The sequence below is a fragment of the Dendrobates tinctorius genome, unplaced genomic scaffold (genome assembly GCF_039654945.1).
Source record: "Dendrobates tinctorius isolate UK_male_01 unplaced genomic scaffold, ASM3965494v1 ptg000295l, whole genome shotgun sequence".
NCBI classification, from domain to species: domain Eukaryota; kingdom Metazoa; phylum Chordata; class Amphibia; order Anura; family Dendrobatidae; genus Dendrobates; species Dendrobates tinctorius.
Window position 1 is genome coordinate 696,370 of NW_027361962.1, and position 17,054 is coordinate 713,423.

At 43.6% G+C, this 17,054-nt stretch overlaps 1 protein-coding gene across 3 annotated transcripts in view; it reads right to left on the minus strand.

Annotated features, from left to right (window-relative positions):
• Positions 1–17,054, minus strand: part of LOC141073033 (uncharacterized) — a 344,218-nt gene that overhangs the window by 154,613 nt on the left and 172,551 nt on the right. For all 3 annotated transcript variants that reach the window (XM_073560334.1, XM_073560332.1, XM_073560333.1), the window contains exon 2: positions 7,903–8,011. In XM_073560334.1, coding sequence (XP_073416435.1) covers positions 7,903–7,966 — 64 coding nt within the window. In that variant the 5' untranslated portion in view covers positions 7,967–8,011. The remainder of the gene's footprint in view (positions 1–7,902; positions 8,012–17,054) is intronic.

Sequence of the window (17,054 nt, forward strand, 5' to 3'; positions counted from 1 at the left end):
CCTAGGAGGTAGCAACCATGCTATTTTAGAATTTTGGATAACTAGAGGAGGAAGACCTGTGTAGACTCAGACGTCAAGGTTAGATTTCAGAAAGGCAGATTTTAAGGGATTCAGAAAGAGAATTGGAGGGATCCAAAGGCTGGATATCCTTAAAGACAAAAATGTCCAGGAAGGATGGGAAATCTTGAAAAATGAAATTCTCAAAGCACAAATGTTAACAATTCCGAAAAGAGGGAAGAATAGGAAGCATTTAAGGAAGCCAGGATGGATGAACACAGAACTTAAGCACATGCTAAAAAGGAAGAAAAAATATTTATAAAATGGAAAGAGGGAGGCATATCTAAAGAAGAATATAATGCTGTCTGCAGAACCTGCAGGGCACAAATCCGATTATCTAAAGCTGAAAATGAATTGAGGCTTGCAAGAGATGTCAAAAGCAATAATAAAGGATTTTTGGGATATGTCAAAAGTAAAAGAAAAGTCAAAGATGCTATAGGATTTTTACAGGATGAAAATGATGAAATGGTAAGACAGGATGTTGAGAAGGCCGAACTTTTAAATTCCTATTTTGCATCTGTTTTCTCTCAGAAAGGAAATGTAACATCAACTGTTCTTCACTGTCCTATTAAGGGAATAGAAGAATCCAGGATATCTATAAACAGAAAGATAGTGAGGAAACACTTAGCTAACCTAAATGAATTCAAGTCTCCAGGTCCAGATGAATTACACCCCAGAGTACTGAAGGAGATAGCAGAAGAAATTTTTGAACCCCTCGCCATAATCTTTGAAAATTCTTGGAGAACAGGAGAAGTCCCAGAAGACTGGAGAAGAGCAAATGTTGTTCCTATCTTCAAAAAGGGGAAGAAGGTGGACCCAGGCAACTATAGGCCGGTGAGTCTGACTTCTATACCAGGAAAGATCTTTGAACAAATTATTAAACAACATGTATGTCAGTACCTGGATAAGAATGAAGTGATTAAACAGAGTCAGCATGGGTTTGTAACGAATAAGTCATGTCAGACTAGCTTAATTGCCTTCTATGACGGAATCACTGATTGGGTGGATCAAGGAAATGCTGTAGATATAGTATATCTTGACTTCAGCAAAGCATTTGACAAAGTCTCTCATACAATCCTTATTGAAAAAATGACTAAGTATGGAATGGACAAGGCAACTGTTAGGTGGGTTCATAACTGGCTTAGTGATCGGACCTAAAGAGTGGTCGTAAATGGCTGCACATCCAGTTGGAAGAATGTCTCAAGTGGGGTACCACAGGGCTCTGTCCTGGGCCCTGTATTGTTAAACATCTTTATCAATGATTTAGATGAAGGAATTGAGGGTAAACTGAGTAAATTTGCTGATGACACAAAGATAGGAGGGATAGCTAATACTAGAGAAGAGAGAGAGAGGATTCAAAAAGATATAAACAAACTGGAGAAGTGGGTAGCAACTAACAGAATGGTTTTTAACAGGGAAAAATGCAAAGTACTACATCTGGGCAATAAAAATGAAAAAAGCATATACAGAATGGGAGGAATAGGCCTAAGCAACAGCACATGTGAAAAAGACTTGGGTATACTAATAGATCACAGACTGAATATGAGTCAACAGTGTGATGCAGCAGCAAAAAAGGCAAATGCAATTCTAGGATGTATTAACAGAAGCATACAGTCTAGATCACATGAAGTAATTATTTCCCTCTACTCCTCTTTGGTCAGACCTCATCTGGAATATTGTGTCCAGTTTCGGGCACCACATTTTAAAAAAGACATCAACAAACTGGAGCAAGTTCAGAAAAGAGCAACCAGAATGGTGACTGGACTGCAAACCCTGTCTTATGAGGAAAGGTTGCAGGATTTGGGATTGTTTAGTTTGCAAAAGAGAAGACTGAGAGGAGACTTAATAGCTGTCTACAAATATTTAAAGGGCTGTCACATTGTAGAAGGGTCAAATTTATTCTCATTTGCACAAGGAAAGACTAGAAGCAATGGGATGAAACTGAATGGGAGGAGACACAGACTAGATATTAGAAAAAACTTTTTGACAGTTAGAGTGATCAATGAGTGGAACAAGCTGCCACGAGAAGTGGTGAGTTCTCCTTCAATTGAAGTCTTCAAACAGAGGCTGGACAGACATCTGACTGGGATGATTTAGCAAATCCTGCTTTGAGCAGGGGGTTGGACCAGATGGCCCAGGAGGTCCCTTCCAACTCTACGATTCTATGATTCAAAAAGGTGGAAAGCTGAGAGACGAGTGGGTCATTGCGCTCCCAGAGGGGGTTCACCCATGCTAACGCCTCCCCCTCTAAGTGTGAAACAATAAAGGCAATTTGGGCGCACTCAGTGGGATAGTGCTGCGGCAAAAGCTCAAAATGTAACCGGCATTGGTTCAGAAATCCTCGACAAAACTTAGGGTCCCCGCTAAATCGGGGGGGCTTGCTGAGGCGCGGCAGCGGGTGCGGGGGCCGAGGACTGGGTAGAAACAGCTTGTATGGAAAGAAGCCGACTGTCTACCGACGCAATATAGTTGAGGATATGGACCTGGGTGTCGTGTTGCTGTGTGAGTTCTTGCTGGAGGCTGGCCAGCTGGGAAGCATTCCCAGGGTCAGAGGACTGCATGGCCGACAAACGGGACTCCATGGATTTCAGAGAGGACATGATCCTGGTCTGACTCTCCTGTAGGAACACCAGTTCCTTTTGAACGGAGGCGGTCGTACCAGCGGGGTCCATGGCCTGATTATACTGTGACGACTCCTGGAGTGGACCCTCTGGGTCGTGGCACCAACCCTCCCAGGGCGAACTGACCTAGTGAAGACCACCCGCTATACAGGGAGTGTCATGGGCAAGCCCCAGGGGGTGAGGTACCACGACTGCTGGCACCAGGCGGCCGGCTCACAGGAGACACGAGTGGGTGAGTGTGTCTGCAGGAACGTGTAAAGCGTGGACACGGGAACACGTGGTATACAGAGACTTCGTACGTCCGGGTGTGAGTGAAGCAGGATGCGTGCAAGGAGCAGTGAGTCAGGCAGCAGGTGTGCCAGGAGGTGTAACAGAGTACAGGAGCAGGGTGTGTGCCAGAGGGCACAACTGAGCATAAGACAGAGTGCAGGATTGGAACGTGTGCCAGGAGGCACAACTGAGTAAGAGACAGAGTACAGGATCAGAGCATGTGCCAGGAGGCACAACTGAGTATGAGACAAGGCACAGGGTCCGAGTGTGTGCCAGGAGACACAACTAAGTACAAGACAGAGCACAGGGTCAGAGCGTGTGCCAGGAGGCACAACCGAGTACAAGGCAGAGTGCAGGTTCAGAGCGTGTGCCAAGAGGCACAACCGAGTACAAGGCAGAGTGCAGGTTCAGAGCGGGTGCCAAGAGGCACAACAGAGTGCAAGGCAGGGGACCTGAATACAGCGCACAGCCAGGCAGGGACACGGCAGACCAAGCCAGGAAGCACAACAATTATCAGGCACCTCCCCTAGGAAGAGGTAGCCTGATATAGCACATGATCACGAGAGCTTCCGGGTCAAGTCCTCCAGTACCATAGAGAGGACTGACCTGGAGACCGAACTGAGAAAAGCACGCAAGCGCAGACATAACATGAAGGAGACAGGGACCTAGGTACGAGAGGTGCGCGTGCGCACCCGGCGGGACCCCCGGAGTGACCGCGGCTCCGGAAGAGATGACGTCGGGGCCGAGGTCCCGCCCCCAGGTGAGCGCGGCGTGACAAAACCATTTGTCAATGATCACATATTTCATTATAATATTGTATAGTTGTTGGCAGCGCATCCATTGTGTACATAGAAAATGTTTCGCAATAATAAAAATGCATGAGAACGGAAACAAACCATCGCTGCTCCATCACAATGAAAGCCAATAAGTCGCAATCAACTTCCTATATCATTATTATTATAGCGCTATTTATTCCATGGTGCTTTATGTGTGAAAAGGGGTATACATGGTAAAAAACAAGTACAATAAACATACAAGCCATGACTGGTACAAGAGGAGAGAGGACCCTGCCCGTGAGCGCGCACAACCTACAACCTGACTGTTACATCTCCCTTTACCACTTCAATGACTGGAAGAAAGCGGCAACAGAGAAAATATAACTTCATTTTCTCCCAGTAGCCGATCTTCCAATAAAAAAAACTAACGTGATTTAAATATTATTTACCTGCAGATTACCACTATATCTTTACAAAGGAAGATAATGGCCTGTAACAAGCACTGATGTGGGAGCATTTTTCTTTTTAGTCTCTATAAAGAACATGAACGCCTGGTCGATCTTTCAACTCTACAGAGGATTCAAGAGAGACATCGGACAATAGACTCAGGTATAATTGTGTGTCTATACTAACATCACTAATTACTTGTCTGTGGCCTGGACTGATCTTGAATAATGAAAAATATTCCATATATTGCATACCTCGGTGTGTGATGTGAAACTTTTGTGTATTGCTCAGTGACTACCTCAAGTAGATCACTAGCACTCCAATTTTCATGTGACAGAGCCCAGGACACGCTCATCCTGTACCACTCATCTCAGGGGAAATGCTCAGGAGTCAGTGCTGTCAGGTGCAGTACATCTCACATGCTCTATGACAGCTACGTGCACAGCGAAGAGGGGAGGAGCCGTATGGTCGTGCATTAGGAAGTCACGGCAATGGCACAAATATAAGGCTGGATAAGACCAGGTATTATTTTGCTTTCTCTTATAATCTACTCCTGACTGTACAAACGTGGTCAAAATTGTTGGTACCCCTCGTTTAATGACAGAAAAAGCCACAATGGTCACAGAAATAGCTTGAATCTGACAATAGTAACAATAAATAAAAAATCTACGAAAATGAACAAATGAAAGTCAGACATTGCTTTTCAGCCATGCTTCCAATGAATTTAAAAAAAAATAAAACTCATGAAATAGGCCTGGACAGAAATGATGGTACCCCTGAAAATAATGTGACAAAAGGGACATCTTAAATTGCGGTGTGTCCACTAATTAGCATGACAGGTGTCTACAATCTTGGAATCAGTGAGTGGCCTGTATAGAGGCTACAGATACTCACTGTGCTGTGTGGTGACAAGGTGTGTATCACACTCAACATGGACCAGAGGAAGCGAAGGAAAAAGTTGTCTCAGGAGATTAGAAAGAAAATTATAGACAAACATGTTAAAGGTAAAAGTTATAAGACCATCTCCAAGCAGATTGATGTTCCTGTGACTACAGTTGCACATATTATTCAGAATTATAAGATCCATGGGACTGTAGCCAACCTCCCTGGACTTGGCCGCCGGAGAAAAATTGATGGAAAATCAAATAGACGGATAAAACGTTTAGTAACAAAAGAGCCCAGAAAAACTTCTGAAGAGATTAACGGTGAACTTCAAGCTCAAGGAACATCAGTGTCAGATCGCACCATCCATCGTTGTATGAGCCAAAGCGGACTTCATGGGAGACGACCAAGTATGGCACCATTGTTGAAAAAAAAAAAATCATAAAAAAACAAGACTGTAATTTGCCAAATGATATGTTGACAAGCCACAAAGCTTCTGGGAGAATATCCTATGGACAGATGAGACAAAAATGTAATTTTTTGGCAAGGCATATCAGCCCTATGTTCACAGATGGAAAAATGAAGCATTTGAAGAAAATAACAGTATATACTCGTGTATAAGCCGAGATTTTCAGCCCATTTTTTTGGGCTGAAAGTCCCCCTTTCGGCTTATACACGGGTCATATACCTGGGGGTCGGCGGAGGAGCAGGGGTGTCAGAGATCATACTTACCCCTCCTGGCGCGGTCTCTGCAGCCCCCGCTTCTCCTGGTCTCCCTTCCTGCCTTCAGCGGTCACATGGTACCGCTCATTAAACTTATGAATATGTACATATTCATGAGTGTAATGAGTGGTACCACGTGACCCCTGAAGGCAGATAGGGAGACCTTGGGAGAACGGGGCTGCAGAGACCGCACCAGGACGGGGTAAGTATAGTGATATTCACCTGCCCCGGCTCACCGCTGTCTGTTCCATCCTGTGTCAGTGATGTTTAGGCAGCAGGGGGCGCGGTGACATGGTTAGTGCACGCTGCGCCCTCTGCTGCCTGAACAGCCACTGACACAAGAAGCGGCAGACAGCGGCGATAGACCCCAGACAGGAGAGGTGAGTATGGCATTTTTTTTTTGCAGCGGCATATGGGGGCATAGTATAGAGAGCATCTTATGGGGGCAGCATATGGGGGCATATTCTATGGACCAGCATATGGGGTCATAGTCTATGGGGCAGCATATGTGGGCATAGTCTATGAGGCAGCATATGGGGGCATAGTCTATGAGGCAGCATATGGGGGCATAGTCTATGAGGCAGCATATGGGGGCATAGTCTATGGATTAGCATATGGGGGCATATTCTATGGAGCAACATATGAGGGCATAATGTATGGAGCAGCATATGGGGGCATAATCTATGGGGCAGCATATGGGGGCATATTCTATGGGGAAGCATATGAGGGCATAATCTATAGAGCAGCATATGGGGCATAATCTATGGAGCATCTTATGGGGGCATAATCTATGGAGCATCTTATGGGGCATAATCTATGGAGCATCTCATGGGGGCATAATCTATGGAGCATTTTATGGGGGCATAATCTATGGAGCATCTTACGGGGGGCATAATCTATGGAGCATCTTATGGGGGCATAATCTATGGAGCATCTTATTGGGCCATAACCTTTATGGAGCAGCATATGGGGCATATTGTTCTATGGAGCATCATATGGGGTCATTATTAACCTTTGTGCAGCATTATATGGGGTGTATTATGTACGGAGCATCTTATGGGGCCATCATGAACTGTGTGAAGCATTTTATGGGGCTCCTAATTCAATATAAATATTCAAAAAACATTTTAACCTACTGATGTCTCAATTACGGTAATTTTCCTTTCATTGGTATCTATTTTTATCTTTGAAATTTACCAGTAGCTGCTGCATTTTCCACCCTAGGCTTATACACAAGTCAATAAGTTTTCCCAGTTTTTTGTGGCAAAATTAGGGGGGTCGGCTTATACACGACTATATACGGTACACTGTTCCTACTGTGAAACATGGAGGAGGCTCTGTTATGTTCAGAAGCTACTTTGCTGCAAGAGTGTCTAGAATCTGTGCAGGGTCCAATGAAATTTCAAGACTATGAAGGGATTCTAGAGAGAAATGTGCTGTCCAGTGTCAGAAAGCTTAGTCTCAGTCGCAGGTCATGGGTCTTGCAACAGGATAATGACCCAAAACACACAGCTAAAACCACCCACAAATGGCTAAGAGGAAAATATTAGACTATTCTGTAGTGGCCTTCTATGAGCCCAGACCTAAAATCTATTGAGAATCTTTGGAAAGAGCTGAAACATGCCGTCTGGAAAAGGCAACCATCAAACAAGAGACAACTGGAGCAGTTTGCTCTTGAGGAGTGGGCCAAAATACCTGTTGAGAGGTGCAGAAGTCTCACTGACAGTTACAGGAATTGTTTGATTGCAGTGATTGCCTCAAAAGTTGTGCAACAAAATATTAAGTTAAGGAGACCATAATTTCTGTCCAGGCCTATTTCATGAGTTTTATTTATTTTTTTACATTTTTTGGAAGCATGGTTGAAAAGCAATGTCTGACTTTCATTTGTTCATTTTCTTAATTTTTTATTAATTAATACTTTTGTCAGATTCAAGTTATTTCTGTAACCATTCTGGGTTTTTCTGTCACCAACAATTTTGACCACGTGTGTAACTATGAGGCAATTATCTTACAAAGAGCATGTTTGACGCTCTGCCCAGCTTATTATATCTAATAGGTTCGGTGAATGAGGAGAATGTGACTCTTCTCTTATTTATTTCATGGTGACTCCTCATCAGGACGGTTACCTGTAAGATCTTCCTCTTTGCACCGCCACTCATCTCTCCGCACATCACTTTCTCCTTTCTCCATTATGGATTGTGGATTATTCAGCAGATTTTTGCCTGGATTTCAAAACTGTGAAAATAATAATAATAATATATAATAAAGTCACAGACAGAAGGAAAACTCATGGAACTTTCTAGATGGATGCTTTTACTAGAAGCTTGTGAGCCGCTAACCGACGCCGACATCACCCACTCCTATATCACCAGTGTCGCCCTCAGAGTCGGTATAGCGGTGCCTAGTGATAGAAGCCGGGGTCACTGGAGCAGGGTCCAGTGATTTCTTTCATTATTTTGTCTCCACATTTTGGATGCTCTGACATTTTTATTTTCCATCATAGAAGATTTGTTTTGCTTGGAAATTTTGCATTTTTGGGGAACATATATTTTTAGTGGGATCGGAAGCAATTTTGTAATTTTGTTTTTTTTTATGGTGTTCAAATGAGACATAAATGTAATTTTTTTATATTTACATGCAGCTCAATATGGTCTAAACCAGTGTTTCCTAAATTCCAGTCCTCATGTTTCCCCACGGGTCATGTTTTCAGTATTTCCATAGTATTGCACAGGCGAGAGAATTTCTGATGACTTGATACTTCCACTACTTGTGCAATACTAAGGAAATCCTAAAAACATGACCCGTGGGGGCTGTGAAGACCGGAGTTTGGGAAACAATGGTATCAACTAAAGAGATAGGTAGATGAACATGTTCTATCTGCCCGTACTACTCTCTTATATGCAAGGCCATTGTCATGACTGCACTCGCTGATGCTCGCATAATGTGTGTATGTGACTGGAGTATCCACTGCAAGACCACCTAGTCTGTCTAATATCATTACAACTCTACAGTGTAACTCCCACTCACGAATAACCACCCAAAAGCTGCCACCACTAAGGCTAGTTTCACACTAGCGCAGCGACGGCCTGCGCACGGCCGCCGCTAAGCCCCGCCCCCGCCGGTAGCTCCGCCTACCGGCACATGACGCTGCATGTGTCCTGCGTCCCCTATCTTTATCACTGGGGGAGCAGGCCGTGCACAGTATGTGTTTGGCGGCGCATGCGTCCTTTTGACGGTGCGCCGACCTGCGCCAAACGCAACCTGCTGCAGTTTGGTTGCGCCGGCGCACCGTCAAAAAGGCGCATGCGCCGCCAAACGCATACTGCGCACGGCCTGCGCCCCCAGTGATAAAGATAGGGGACGCAGGACGCATGCAGCGTCATGTGCCGGAGCACCAGCGGAGGCGCGGCAGGGGGCGGGGCTTAGCGGAGGCCGTGCGCAGGCCGTCGCTGCGCTTAAAAGCGCTAGTGTGAAACTAGCCTAAGACAGTTACCGATAACTGATAAGTGATACAAATATAGTCCCAAGTATAAGCAAATTTCACATGCAGCATATCATAAAGACCCTCACTTGAGAAGCATGACTAAGACCACCTCATGGTGGCTGATTGGTTAGCACTATTGCTATGCAGAGCTGAGGTCCTGGGTTTAAATCCCACCAAGAACAACATCAGCAACAAGTCTGTACGCTTTTGCCATGTTTGCGTGGGTTTCCTCTAGGTTCTCTGGCTTCATGTTACATCCTGAAGTAGTCGATGGAAAGGCTGCCTTGTCATGTACTGGCTATCGGGCACTCTGTACTGAGGGCAGAATGTATATCACCAATCCCAGGCTCTTAAAACTGGAAAATTTGTGGATATCACCCGTGCTGCTGTACAAATCACGGTCCACACGATTAGAAGGTAGAATTGATGGTTTATTCACTCAACACATTTCAAAGTCAATAGGACTTCTTCAGATGCTATAGCATTGAGTTCGAAAACGCATTGAGTGAATAAACCATCAATTCTACCTTCTAATTGTGTGGACCTTGTGATAACCACAAATTTTTCCAGTTTTAACACTATAACTTGGTCACCGGCTTGACCAGTGGATCTGCAGCAGCTGTCCACTCTGATGAGTTTCCATGCTCTAATAACAAGATATATCAAGTGAGTGCAATCTGATTGTATACCGTCATCTCCATCGTATAAGACCCAATTTGTGCTTATCTCTCCTTATTGCAGTCTAAGGCTGGGAATACACATAAACCTCCGATCCGTCACTGCCAGGGTTCCCCAATAACACCAAGACGCTACGCTGCCACCAGTTCCTTGTTTGTTACAAGCAAAGTCAGTTACCAAAGGCTATATCGGGTCAGAAACCAACCAAAGATAGCGGGAATTTGAACGGAGTCCATGTCGGTTCGATCATAGAGCAAAAAGAACAAAACTAGTAAATTGATAAAATATCGGCAGTGTTTACAAAAATACAAAAGATATTCCAAAAAGAGACAAAATACAATATGTACAACAGTAAGAAAATAAAAAGGGATTAAAATATGAAACTTAATCTCTCTCAGTCACAGGTATGACGTGTCAATAAAGGGGAAGAGAGAATCCCACACAAAAGATTCAGTCCAAAGCATGTTGTCTAGCTGTCTCTCTGGCATCTGAACACCTCCCAAAATTTGCATTTAAGTTTTATGCTTTGCCCACAAACCTAGAAACTTCTCCCTTGCTGACCTCACTGATGGGCTGCGTTCAAGGACGTACAGCCCTTTTGGAAAATTATCAAAACCTCCTGTTTTCCATATCTAGGGCTGGGAGGCTCACAGGGTGACGATAGGGGCATTATATTTTCCCCTGCGAATTTACCATTCTTTTGAGACCAAACATGCCATATCCGCATGTTACTGGGGGGCAGAAACTCATTTCCCAGATTTCTGATGGCCCTAAAGGCTGCAAAACGTTGCCATGCTGAGCCCTATGGGCCCAGCTCCTGGGAATCCTATTTTCATGTTTCTAGGATTACTGGAAGTTATAAAATTAGACTTTGATTATTTTGGGATAATAACAAAGGAATTCTTGGCGGGGAAAACACTCAGTCCTTGCTAGAGCTGGCAGACCATGATCTCACATTACACAAAGACCAGTTACCTGAAGGGAGGGGGAGAGAGATATTCAAGATGATTGTCTATAAAATGATGTTAGTCTCACATTGGAAGCGGTAGTGGATGGTGAATATGGAGCCCGAAAGTCAAATGATCAAAATATTGTTACCCTTTTGCTCATCACTTATATAAAAGGGTGACTGGAATCAAACACAGCAGAGAAAAGCACCCAAAATAAACTTTAATTTAAGCTATCTGCTCGGCCAACCTGACACGTTTCACATAACATGCTTCATCAGGGGTTGGCATATACATTGAATACATGTCCTTTTATATATATAGTTAAACCGATAGGATTACAACTTATATCATAAAATTGCTCCATAAAAAAGGGTCCAAGATGGTGCTGGATGCCAGGAGGTGGGTCTACTGGAGGTCACATGTGTACATCAGATCAGCAGTCATGTGGCCACCAGCTGAATGGCTAGTGAGAGGAAGGGGCGTGAATGAGGAGTCCGGTCACATGTGAAGTCGGGATGCAGGGTAATGCTGATGACACTGAATAAATTATCGGAAAGAAGGCACAGACCAGCACAGTGACACCCAGCCAGAGCATCATGTGACAGGCTCAGCGCATCACACAGGTATATTAAAAATGGACTACAAATAATACCAGCAGAGTGCGTTATATTAGTAAAATAATGAAGCAAAGTGCAAGACAGACAAACAATCATAAGCCCGCAAAGGGTGATGAAAAGGAGTGGAAAAAATACTTGAACGGATGAAAGAAAGGAAGTGTGAACAAAAGCATAGTAAGGAAAAACAAATAAAAATGAATATAAACATAAAATAAGGAAAAATAAAATCTGAATGAAAAAATAAAGAGAAGAAAAGGGGTATTAAAAAAACTTTATAAACAGGTAAAAAGAATATGAGCAGGGACAAGAACAAATAAAGAGGGATATATATTGAAATGATAAAAAATAAAACAAACAATGAAAATTATACATGTGCATGACAAAAGTGCAAAATAGTACAGAAAATACATATACAGCTCTTATGTAGTCCTACATAAAAGGTGTGACTACATAAGCAATATACAGTGGGTACGGAAAGTATTCAGACCCCTTTAAATTTTTCACTCTTTGTTTCATTGCAGCCATTTTGTATACTAATAATAATAATAATTTTTATTTATATAGCGCCAACATATTCCGCAGCACTTTACAATTAAGTGGCGACATGTACAGACATTAAATTCAATACAAGTTAAGACAATTCAAATAGTGACATTAGGAGTGAGGTCCCTGCTCGCAAGCTTACAATCTACAAGGAAATGGTGGGGGGGGGACACAGTAGGTGAAAAGTGCTTGTTAATTCAGGTCTGACAATTATAGTAAATAGGGATTTTCATATAAAGCTGCATGATTCGGTCATCAGCCCGTGTGTTTAAGTGCAATAGTCAAATATCAAGTGCAGTTATCGTGTGCTTGAAGGGTAGAGACAGATGAATAGTAGGGTGCAGATTCAGAATAATATTTGGAAGGAGGGAACAGGGCAACGTTAGTTTGCTGAGTAGTTGATGTGGTAGGCTTGTTTGAAGAGATGGGTTTTCAAAGCGCGCTTGAATAGGTCGGGGCTAGGTATCAGTCTGATCGTCTGGGGAAGTGCATTCCAGAGAGCTGGAGCAGCATGAGAGAAGTCTTGGAGACGGAGGTGCGAGGTTCGGATTACAGGGTATGTTAGTCTTAGGTCATTTTTACAACGGAGGACACGTGTAGGGTGATAGACAGAGATGAGAGAGGAGACATAAGGCAGTGCAGAAGAGTGGAGAGCTTTGTGGGTGAGAGAGATGAGTTTATACTGGACCCTGTAGCGAATAGGTAGCCAGTGTAATGACTGGCACAAGATGGAGGCATCGGTGAAGCGGCTGGACAGAAATATGACCCTGGCTGCCGCATTCAAGATGGATTGGAGAGGAGAAACTTTGGTCAGAGGGAGACCGATCAGAAGAGAGTTGCAGTAGTCCAGACGAGAATGAATAAGAGCGACAGTAAGAGTCTTAGCAGTTTCAAAGGTGAGAAAAGGTCGGATTCTGGAGATGTTTTTAAGATGCAGGTGACAAGAGCGAGTGAGTGATCGGATATAGGGAGTAAAGGAAAGTTCAGTGTCGAATATGACCCCAAGACAGCGGGCATGCTGCTTGGGAGTTATGGTTAAACCCTCCAGGGTTATTTCGATGTTAGGTAGAGTGAGGTTAGTAGAGGGGAGAAACACAAGAAGTTCAGTTTTGGAGAGATTTAGTTTCAGATAGAGGGAGGACATGATGTTAGAGACAACAGACAGACAATCCTTGGTATTTTGAATTAGGGTAGGGGTGATGTCAGGGGAAGAAGTTTATAATTGGGTGTCACCAGCATAGAGATGATACTGGAATCCCAAATCTGCTGATTGTTTGCCCAATAGGGGCAGTGTATAGAGAGAAGAGGAGGGGGCCTAGGATTGAGCCCTGCAGGACCGCAATAGTAAGGGGACAAGGAGAGGAAGAGGAGCCGGCAAAAGATACAGTGAAGGAGCGGTCAGAGACGTAGGAGGAGAACCAGGAGAGGGCTGTGTCCTTGAGGCCTATAGAGCGGAGCATAGTGAGGAGGAGCTGGTGATCCACAGTGTCATATGCGGCAGAGAGATCCAGGAGAATCAGCAGGGAGTAATGACCTTTCGATTTAGCTGTTATTAGATCATTAGAGACTTTAGTGAGGGCAGTTTCAGTAGAGTGTAAAGAGCGGAAACCAGATTGTAAGGGGTCGAGAAGAGAGTTATCCTAGAGATAGCGGATTAGACGGGAGTGGACCAAGCATTCCAGGAGTTTAGAGACGAAGGAAAGGTTAGAGACAGGTCTGTAGTTAGCAGTGCAGCTCTGGTCCAGGGATGGCTTTTTAAGTAAAGGGGTTATAATGGCATGTTTAAATGAGGAGGGAAATATACCTGAAGAAAGAGAGAGGTTAAATATTTTAGTCAGGTGAGTGGTGACCACTGGTGAGAGAGACTGCAGGAGCTGTGAAGGAATGGGGTCACTGTTGCAGGCCGAGCAGAAGCGAGAAGCTTGGAAACTTCTTCTGAAACAGGCTCAAAGATATCTAGTGAGCTTGAGGTGCGGCAGGGAAAGGGATCCAGGCACTGAGGAGATTGGGCTGAGGTATCCTGATGGATGTGGTTGATTTTTTCTAGGAAATAAGTGGCCAGATCCTCACCGCTGAGGTTGGTGATGGGGGCCTGTACTTTAGGTTTCAGGAGGGAGTTTAAGGTTTCAAAAAGTCGTCTTGGGTTGTTGGATAGTGAGGTGATGAGGGTGGTGAAGTAGGATTGTTTGGCCAGATGAAGGGCAGAGTTATAGGATTTGAGCATGAACTTATAGAGGATGAAGTCTTCTGCTAAGAGAGATTTTCTCCACTGCCGCTCTGCACACCTTGAGCAGCGCTGAAGAAAGCGTGTTTGCATTGTGTGCCAGGGCTGCCGTTGTCTGTGTCGGGTCTTTCTGCGTGTATAAGGTGCTGCTTCATCTAGGGCATTCTTCAGTGTATTATTGAAGTGTGACAATGCTAAGTCTGGACAGGAGAGGGAGGAGATGGGGGCTAAAGATGTGTGGAGATTGTCCATAAGCTGCTGGGTATTAATGGTACATGTATTCCGATAAGTGTAAGTGGGGTTGTCCCGGGTGAGGAGACAATTCTTGACTGAGAAGGAAAGAAGGTTGTGGTCCGAGAGCGGGAGAGGGGAGTTAGTAAAGTCGTGCAGTGAGCCGGGATGGGAGAAAACCAGGTCCAGAGTATTCCCATCCTCATGTGTAGGAGAATTAGTAAACTGTGAGAGGCCGAATGAAGAAGTTAGAGAAAGAAGATGAGAGGCAGATTGGGAGAGGGGATCATTGATTGGGATGTTAAAGTCTCCCATGATGAGGATGGGGATGTCACAGGATAGAAAGTGAGTATGCCAGGTGGCGAAGTGGTCTAGAAACTGGTGGGAGGAGCCTGGAGGACGATAGACAACCGCCACTCGTAAGGAGAAGGGCTTAAAAAGTCTGACGGTGTGGACTTCAAAGGAAGGAAATGTAAGTGAGGGAACTGGGGGGATAAGCACATTGTGATGAAAGGAGCAAACCAACACCTTCACCCTGTCTGTTCTCAGGTCTGGCGGTATGTGAAAATTTCAGCCCACCAAATGAGAGAGCGGCAGCAGCGGTGGTGTCTGAATGCTGGATCCAAGTTTCTGTAATAGCCAGGTTAAGGGAATTAGAGAGAAAAAAAAATAGTGAATGTAAGTCAGTTTGTTACACACAGACCGTGCATTCCAGAAAGCACATTGGAAAGCGATAGGAGAAGGCATGCACTGAATGTTAATAAGATTAGCAGGGTTTCTAAATGCAGCTGGAGGAGAGTACTGTATGCTGGTAGAGGGAGGCCCAGGGTTGGGGGAGATGTCGCCTGCAACTTGTAAAAGGAGAAAAAACAGAAAGAGCAGGTGGTGGGATGATTTGTATGAACGTTTTGAGTGCCGCATGGAGGTATTGGATGGTTAGGAATGGGTAAGAAATGTCAGTGGAGCCTCAGAGTTATACATGGGAGAGGGGAGGGGTGGATATGCAGAGACTGCACAGAATGCGAAAAAGGGCGGGCGAGTTGTGAGAGAGCAGAAGTTAAGACAAATAAGCAGCAGGTTGATATGATCAATGCATAATGTAGTACGACTGAGCAAGAAGCATGCTTGCATGAAAAACTTATGCACCTGTATATTCAAAAAAGTTCATTTTTTCTCATTAATGTACACTCTGTACCCCATCTTGACTGAAAAAAAAGAATTGTAGAAATTTTTGCAAATTAGAAAAGAAAAACTGAACTATCACATGGTCATAAGTATTCAGACCCTTTGCTCAGAATTGAGTAAAAGCCCCTTTTGAGCTAGTACAGTCAAGAGTCTTCTTGGAAATGATGCAACAAGTTTTTCAAACCTGGATTTGGGGATGCTCTGACATTCTGTTAGGTTCGTCTCAAGTGGACCATAACGTATATTGTGTAAATCAAGTTTATTGAAGTATTTGCATGTTACATGTCAATCAATATTAACATGAAAAGACATCATATCCATTATCATGAAACAAAAATGATGTAACATTTATTAACAACTTTGCCTATAGAAAATCATACATATAATCAATGTTAAATAAGCACTTGAAACGCTTGTTCATGTAAGCAATCAATATCATTACGTAACTTTATCCATAAATTGAATTAATTTTTGATGAGATGATACCTAGAGTAAGGTTCTAGGTGCAAAAAGAAAAGAATAGAAAAGGAAAAGTGAGAGAAGGAATAGAAAGTGAAAAGATAGGGGTTTTGAGAGTAGGGGTAGAGAATGTAAACTCACCCTTTAGGCAAACCCATGATTCCTAATATCTATAAGGGAGCATGAGTTCCAATCCATTAGTTCAATATCAGCCAAACAGTTCACTCATGAATTGTTTCTGTCCTATGAGCACCTTTTTAAAGCAAACATCTAGGTTAGGAACCCAACAACCAAGAATCCAATTCCGGTGTCTCTCTAAATAGAACCCAGGGGGCCCATGTGTCACAGACCTTTCCAATCTTACCGTTCGTTTGTCCTACTAATTGTTCTATTGTATATATGTCATTAAGTTCCGTCACCAACTCAGAACGCGAGGGAACTTTTTCCTGCTTCCAAAATCTAGGAATCACATTTCTAGTAGCAGTGAGAACATGCCTAAGGAGACCCCTCTAAAACCTAGAGATCAAAATGTTACTCAAGGACAGCAAAGCCACCTACATTGTGGGTTTAATCTTGGTTATATATTATCTGTTCTAGAGATCAAAAGACACTAACCACAATTTCTGTATGAATTGGGAATACCACCAAATATGTACAAATGTGCCTCTTTCTTTTATGCATCACCAACACGTATCCGGAGATGTTGGATATATAGTGTGGATTTCGGATGGGCATCTATACCATCTCGACAAAATTTTATTGCTCTCTCCTGTGATGTGGAGCAAAGCGATGAACTAAATGTGCATAAGAGGATCTTTGTTCTATCTTCAGCTTATAAAGATCTTCCCAAGTCAATCTCCCATTTTAAAAAAAAGTTGGGAAATCTTGCAAAGGGGTCTGTCCCTCC